Source organism: Rhipicephalus sanguineus, unplaced genomic scaffold, assembly GCF_013339695.2.
Source record: "Rhipicephalus sanguineus isolate Rsan-2018 unplaced genomic scaffold, BIME_Rsan_1.4 Seq268, whole genome shotgun sequence".
Taxonomy (NCBI): domain Eukaryota; kingdom Metazoa; phylum Arthropoda; class Arachnida; order Ixodida; family Ixodidae; genus Rhipicephalus; species Rhipicephalus sanguineus.
In genome coordinates, this window is record NW_023614905.1 from 30,761 (window position 1) to 37,792 (window position 7,032).

At 46.9% G+C, this 7,032-nt stretch overlaps 1 protein-coding gene across 1 annotated transcript; it reads left to right on the plus strand.

The window, feature by feature from the left end:
• Positions 1-833: 833 nt before the first annotated feature.
• On the plus strand, positions 834-1,715 carry LOC119376890 (uncharacterized protein K02A2.6-like). Its single transcript, XM_037646565.1, has one exon. It carries the CDS (start codon positions 834-836, stop codon positions 1,713-1,715), a length of 882 nt encoding a protein of 293 aa, XP_037502493.1.
• Positions 1,716-7,032: the final 5,317 nt, after the last annotated feature.

Here is a 7,032-nt window from a genome sequence, read left to right on the forward strand (position 1 = left end):
ACTGCTTGGCGCAGAATAGGGAATACAGTTTTGTACAGTAGCATCAGTTGCAAGGCTCGAATTCGTATAGCGGTGGTACGTGACGACCATATACGTTAGGGAAAATTGTACGAATGTATATTTATGTACAGAGGGATCATCTGTATTGTAATTACCTATTTGCTTCAGGTTTCGCCAGGATGGAAGGAGCATCCATATATTGAACTATACAGTCGAATTTGATCGACATACAGAGGGATCATTTGTATTGTAATCATCTACTTGCTTCCGTATTTCGCCATGATGGAGAGAGCGTCCTTATGCTAAACTATGTAGCCCAATTTTACTGGTCTACTAGTGATATATCCGTGCTTTCTGCGAAGGGTGAGAGTCAGTTAATTTTAATGAGGACACACCCGCTTTTCTATAGGCAGATTACGGATATTTTTTTGAGTGTATCCCGTGTAAAACAAAACGTGTTGAACGGTTGGCCGAAAGGTGCAGTACGTCTTGACCCTGCCTTAGTGCCTTTTGTGGATCGCCAGTTGGAGCTATCTCTGGCACACGAACTTGTCTACTGGGGACATCGTGTCGTCATACCTGCCGCAGCGCGGAAGCGGTTGTTACAACTACTGCATGAGACTCATCAAGGCTCCTCGGCAATGAAAACAGTGGCGCGATCGTTGTTTTGGTGGCCAGGAATAGACCGCGACATAGAGTTAACAGCAGCGCAATGCACTAATTGCATTGACAATTTGCCTATGCCTCCAGCGGCCCCGCCTTTAAACTGGCCACAAACACAAGAGAGATGGTCGCGTGTTCACGTCGACTTTGCAGGGCCGATAGAAGGTAAAATGGTCCTCGTAGTAGTGGATTCTCACACGAAATGGGTGGAAGCGGTGCCAGTGAACCAGGCTACTTCGGCAACCACGATTAACTGTCTGCGTGACATATTTAGCCGTTTTGGTGTACCAAGAACACTAGTGTCTGATAATGGAACGCAGTTCACCAGTCACGAGTTTGCAATGTTTGCTGACAGAAACAACATTACGCATCTAAGAACCGCCCCTTTTCATCCGCAGTCAAATGGAGCGGCCGAGAGGGCAGTCAGGACAATCAAGGACGGTCTTCGGAAGATGAAAGGCGGGAAGCTCGAGCATAACCTTATGCGTTTGCTGCTCAATTACAGAAGGACCCCACAGAAAGCCGGACTATCGCCATCGGAAATGCTGCTGGGGTACCAGATACGGTCACGCCTGGACACGTGCTTTCCTGCGACGACTGCGCCCAATTCTAAAAAGGAAAGCGACGATTTGTTACCACCAACGAACTGTGATGTGCATGTCCGCAACTACGGGTCCAATGGTAGATGGATGCCAGGACGTGTAACAGCTACATCGGGAGGACGGATGGTCACAGTGGAGACACCTCAAGCAATCGTGCGGCGTCACATAGATCAAGTGCGTACTCGTAGGGGATTTTCGCAAGACGAACCACTGTGGACCCATCCAGGTGATATCAGCAAAGGCAATACACCGAGCACAACGCCACTCGACCCACCGCCACCCGCGAACCCCGATGAAGCTGTGGAAGCGTCACCCCAAGAAACTCTCCCACTCACCGACCAGCCTGAGCCTGCTGCAGTCCCAACACCCCTGGCAGCTACGACGGATCAAGAAACCGCACAACCGCTCCGGCGCTCCACAAGAACACGCAAGCCAGTGCATCGTTTTTAAGGAGGAAGAAATGATGTAAATGCGGTGTCAAACCACCACGTGATGTGCGCGCTGTCATTGCGCATGCGCCAAGTTTCTGTTCCTTGTTTTCTATCGCATCCTTTCCCTTTCCACTTTACTTATATATATGCGTGCAATAAACGCCTTTTGGTTGTTCTCGGCTGACACGGAATCATCAACGTCTCCGTCCTTTCGTGACGGCAGCTAGGCTGCCTCCGCTATGCTACCTTGCTAGCTGATGACAATTTCGCCCTCGACCCCGGACCAGAGGGAAGTTTTCGCCAAGTAGAAAAGCTTTTACAGTTAACCAAGCTGTCATGCTCGAGGTTTGTCCGTATGCCGTAAAAAGAAAACTATGATCATCATGAACCAACACGCGCTATCTTCTTCAAGCCATATTAAGCTTAGACGAGCCTAGCTAACTATAGCCAATCCTAACGAAGCCTGGTTGAGCATGGTAACACCTAATTGGAGAAGCACAAGTAAGCAAATTAAGTCAGACCTGATTAGCTCTAGTTAATCCGAGTTAAATTCTCAGTGTGGCTAGTAGGTCGAGCTCGGAAAATTTTACCAAGCGAAATGAAGACCAATTAGTGCTAATTACGATTTAACCTAATTAGTGTTAGTTACCTAAACAACGAATAAGCCAAGGTAGGGCTTGGAAGGGCGAGCTATACGAGACGAAGCCGATATAGGATTATTAGCTTAATTAAGCTATCAATAATTATCCCAATTAAGCAAATAAGCTACTGGAATCTTTTTGATTCGGTGCTCCTCCGTGATGGCTTATCGATAACCAATAGATACCATTCGATAAGCATGTGGCCGAAACTTGGTTTTCAAGAAAGATCACGTGAACACTTCGTGCAGCCGTGTGTGGATGCACGTATTAGTTGACCTAACAACACTTAGCAAAAATCAGGAAAGCTTAGCCAAGCCAGGACCGGCCCACCAGCTGTGCGGGGACCCAGCCTTGCAACTTCGTGCAAGCTGCGCTAATATTTTTCTTGCAGCCAAATCGTTCCCTGCACAAGTGGCGCCTCATCTCGCGTTCCGGTGCGCGCAGTTGAAGCCAGTGAACGCGCAGGCTCGCAGGTAACCATGCAAGGAAGCGCATGTGCAACGCGCGCTCTCGAGCTTCGCAAGCAGCCGCCAGAAGTCGCCAGGTACTCTTTGCCACGCGCTACCGTGGTCTCCAAAATTTTGACCGTGACTGTAAATAAAAAGCAAAAATTGATTCCAGAATATCCGAAGCAATGCGAAAATTATTAACATTCACGAGCTGACCACGCCGTACCCAACTTAATGACGTCTGCACATATTTTTCTTACAGAACTTGAGTACCAAACAATTTTTTGTGTTCTGATTAAATGCTTATAAAGGCTGCTTTAATTAACTAACTTTTGAAGCAACGAAGCTGGGCAAAAAGTTTCTACGAGAAAGTTGTACATCGGTTTGCAAAACGTCCCATTAGAAAGTTTCTATATATTAAGCATTAGGGTTTTATTGCGATAGCAATTATATGGACATTCTCGGCTGATTTTTGCCGTCGCCGTTGCCTTCATGCCCCGTATATGTATGTATATATAAATAAAAGCCACAAATAAAACTAATTCAGGAAAAAAAAATTCTGAAGTGCTCGACCGGGGATTCGAACGTCCGACCTCTCGCACTGCAGCGTGCGGCCTTAGACAATTACGCCATGTCTCATTCGTTGTGCACGATACTAACGGCAGAATATAAACGCACGCGGCGTTGGCTGAAAAGCACGGGACACCACACGTGGCGAAATTAAAATTATGCGAGACGTGGGCAATGCTGCATCGTTGCCCGTGCTGCGTTTGCGTCGTATCATACCCAGGAATTCGGGACATCGCTTTTAGTTCACCTTCTTTCACACCACGTGGCGTACAGACTTTCAACGTTCAAAATTCGCGCGATGACGCTTGCCGTGATCGCGCGAATCAAGAAAACCATAATACATACAAAAAGCACGACGACGATATCCGCTACAACCAGCGAGCGCGAACCTAAATCGACGAGTGATAACCGCAGCGCGTGCCACGAACGGCTTGGTCTGCTCGACCGTGACTCAGCAGTTCTGTTGCAACGAAAGGGGGCGTATACAAGACGTTTGGCTGTGCCTGATGACAAACTCTCGAAAGAGGGCACTGCCCTTCTTCTCATCCCCTGCCTCTTCAATATATTTCGTCCGATTATATTGTTGTTGGCTCCCACGGGTTTCTTAAACGTTTTAAAGCAAGAATGTCCTTTAGCGCTGCTGTTTTTGTAGTGAGAAAAAAGCTAACTTCCAGAAAATAATACAAGCTTGGGAGGCGGTGATGACGATCGCGGGTTTCAAAATGTGTAGACAGAGGCTTGCCGTCCCTAAGTTCAATTGGCCTCAATTTATGAATTCAATATTTCGCGCTTTTACAAGACGACTTGCCGTGTTATATTCGCTGCCCACAGAGATTTTTCTTTAAAGCCCAATTACCAGCAGAGGAAAAGCAACATACCTTTGCAAGCACAATATTGTTCAATGATCTTCTTAAAAAGAATCATTTTAATAAAGTCACCTTAGTTTCAACAGCGCTTTTTTATTTTTTAAATAACATAACTAAAGACGCTGGAAAGCACCGACTTCATTATGCTCATGACATGCTACCCAGGCCACGTTTTCCTCTCCGCTAAGTGTTGGTGAAAGAGGGATGAAACAGATTAGACTGATATAAAGTATCGTGAAACCCGCCTTCTTGTTTGACTGCCTATGCTGATCTGCAACCCTTCAGGGTGGTCTAGTGAATAAGGTGCTCGACTGCTGACCCGCAGGTCGCGGGATCGAATAACGGCCGCGGCGGCCATATTTTCGATGGAGACGAAAACGTAGAGGCCCGTGTACTTAGATTTAGGTGTATGTTAAAGAACCCCAGGTGGTCGAAATTTCCGGAGCCCTCCACTACGGCGTCTCTCATAATCATATCGGGGTTTTGGGAGGCTAAACCCCAACAATTATTATTATATTATGCTAGCCTGTAGAATTGCAGGAGGTCGCGGCTTGAAACCCGGTTCTTGTGGCCAGTTTTATTCTGGACAAAATAGCTTGTTTCTATTTTTACATGGCAAAGTTTTTTAAAAAGTTTCTCGTCAGGACCCATTTATTATTTCCATTACGAGTTGAAATCTTTTGCTTATGTGAGCAAGGGACCTGGAAGATTCTCGAAAAGCCGTTTTATTTTTATTCGCTGTGTCGTGCGTTTGTTTACCGATAGACAGCGTAGCACATCACGAGGCGATGTTTCTCAAATAGTGGATTACACTGAAAGTTGTTAAAGGCAAGCTGAGCAACCTCCCACGAATATCTTTCTCTTTTTTTTTTGGTCGATTAGTTCACTGTTGAGCGCGAAAAAGCGCGCCGAGAGGGGACAGAAAACGAAAAGCAGCACACATACACATCGCTAGTGTGTGTGCAACTCTTACAATAGCGGGTACACCCCACACTAGTGGGGTGTACCTACTATTATAACAGTTGCAAGGCATTGAACTGCCCTGTTACCATGCTGCCAGAAGGTAAACATTGCTGTCAACGCAGGCCTTGTCCGCCTCGGTGGAGCAGTAATTATGCTGCTCGGCTGCTAACCGGAAGGTCGCGAGTTCGATCCTGGCCACGGAGGTCGCATTTCGATGAATGCGAAATGCTGTGCGATGTTAGTGCACGTTAAAGAACACCAGATGGTCGAAATTTCCGGAGCCCTCCACTACGGCGTCTCTCATAATCATATCGTGGTTTTGGGACGTTAAACCCCAGATGTTATTAACGCAGGCCTTACCTATGCCACGGCGATGGTCTGCAAGTCTGCAACCGGAGTTATTTCCCTGCATTCCGTTACGCACCGTAGGCAATGTACATACTCTGTTTTTCTTACGTGATGAGCCCCACTTTTTTTCTGTGTTGGTTCGTGGCGCTTCTAGAGTGGCCGCATTGAGCTTCTCGCAATGGGAGCTTAACTGAAGCCACGTGCTGCAGTCAATGACGCTGAAATCAGTGTGCTGCAGTGCGCGACTCACATCTCGCAGAAAGTGTGACCCCCCTCATGGAGGCATGGCCTACTTTTTGATTATTTTCATACTTAGTAGACACGATATTCGCCTGCTATTCGACGGACCGAATTTGTGAGAAATCTTACATGATGAAATCCTCCGGTTTCCTCGCATCACTCATTACCATCGTCTCAATCGTACAGTAATGCCAATAAACACTAGAGGGTGCTAAGTAATATCATTAATTAAGGCGGCAGTGTTGTATGGCTTGTGAATTTCAAAGCTTCTAGTGACCCGGTGAGCTTGAAAGCGTGGGGTCGTGCCATACCGAGGAAAGATCGAAAGCGCACTCCTCGTGACTACGTTTGCGAGAAGTACTTCTCGTAGACTAAGGCCTATCATTCGTAGAAAAAAAAACGCAATGGGCCCCTTATGCATTAGACTAGGTCGACTCGAAGGCGAAAGCTTTCTTCTTGTCGTCATTCGATGTGTCTGTTCTGCCCCACCCCGTGCAAAAGCTTTCTGCACCTAACGTGGTTTTGCGCTGCCTCCGTGATTGGCCAACCGATCACAGAGGCAGTGCAATGCGACAATGTCGTGTGATGAAGTCACGTCATGTGACGTCATCATGCCGTCATAATTACGTGATTTTGGGAATGTGTGACGTCATAATAACGTCCCATCGTGATGTCATTACGTGATGATTTTTTGTTGACGCCGCCAACGCCGTGGAAGCAATTGGCTGATAAAGTGTGGCGCTGCTGAGTAGCGAGGTCGCGTGTTCTATTCCCTGCCACGGCGGTCGTATTCCGGCGGGGACAAAATGCAAGAACACATGCTTACTTAGGTCTGTTAGATGCACGTACCAGACCCCCGGGTGTTTAAACCTATCACAATATCTCCCACTGCGGCTTGGCGATAATGACAATGGGGTTATGGCACGTAAAGCGCCTTAAATTATTATTGTTTACGTAGGCCGCTTGGGGGCAACAAAAATAATACACGAAAAACAACCTCGTACGCACGCGTCATCATTAATGCGGTAGTGTCACGCACAGAGTTCTGCCTAAATTAATATTCTGCATGTTCCATCTCAAGCATCTGCTTATCAATAATTCGGAAGTATCCATGTGAATGCGCACGTGGATACTTCGGAATTACGCATGCTCTTGCCGCAGGATAAAAAAAAATCGAGATATAAAGGGAGAAGGCTATGATATTCCTCTAGTCTTGCTTGCTTTATTCGCTAGGCCATCTTCTGGGGCTGCTGTCGCAT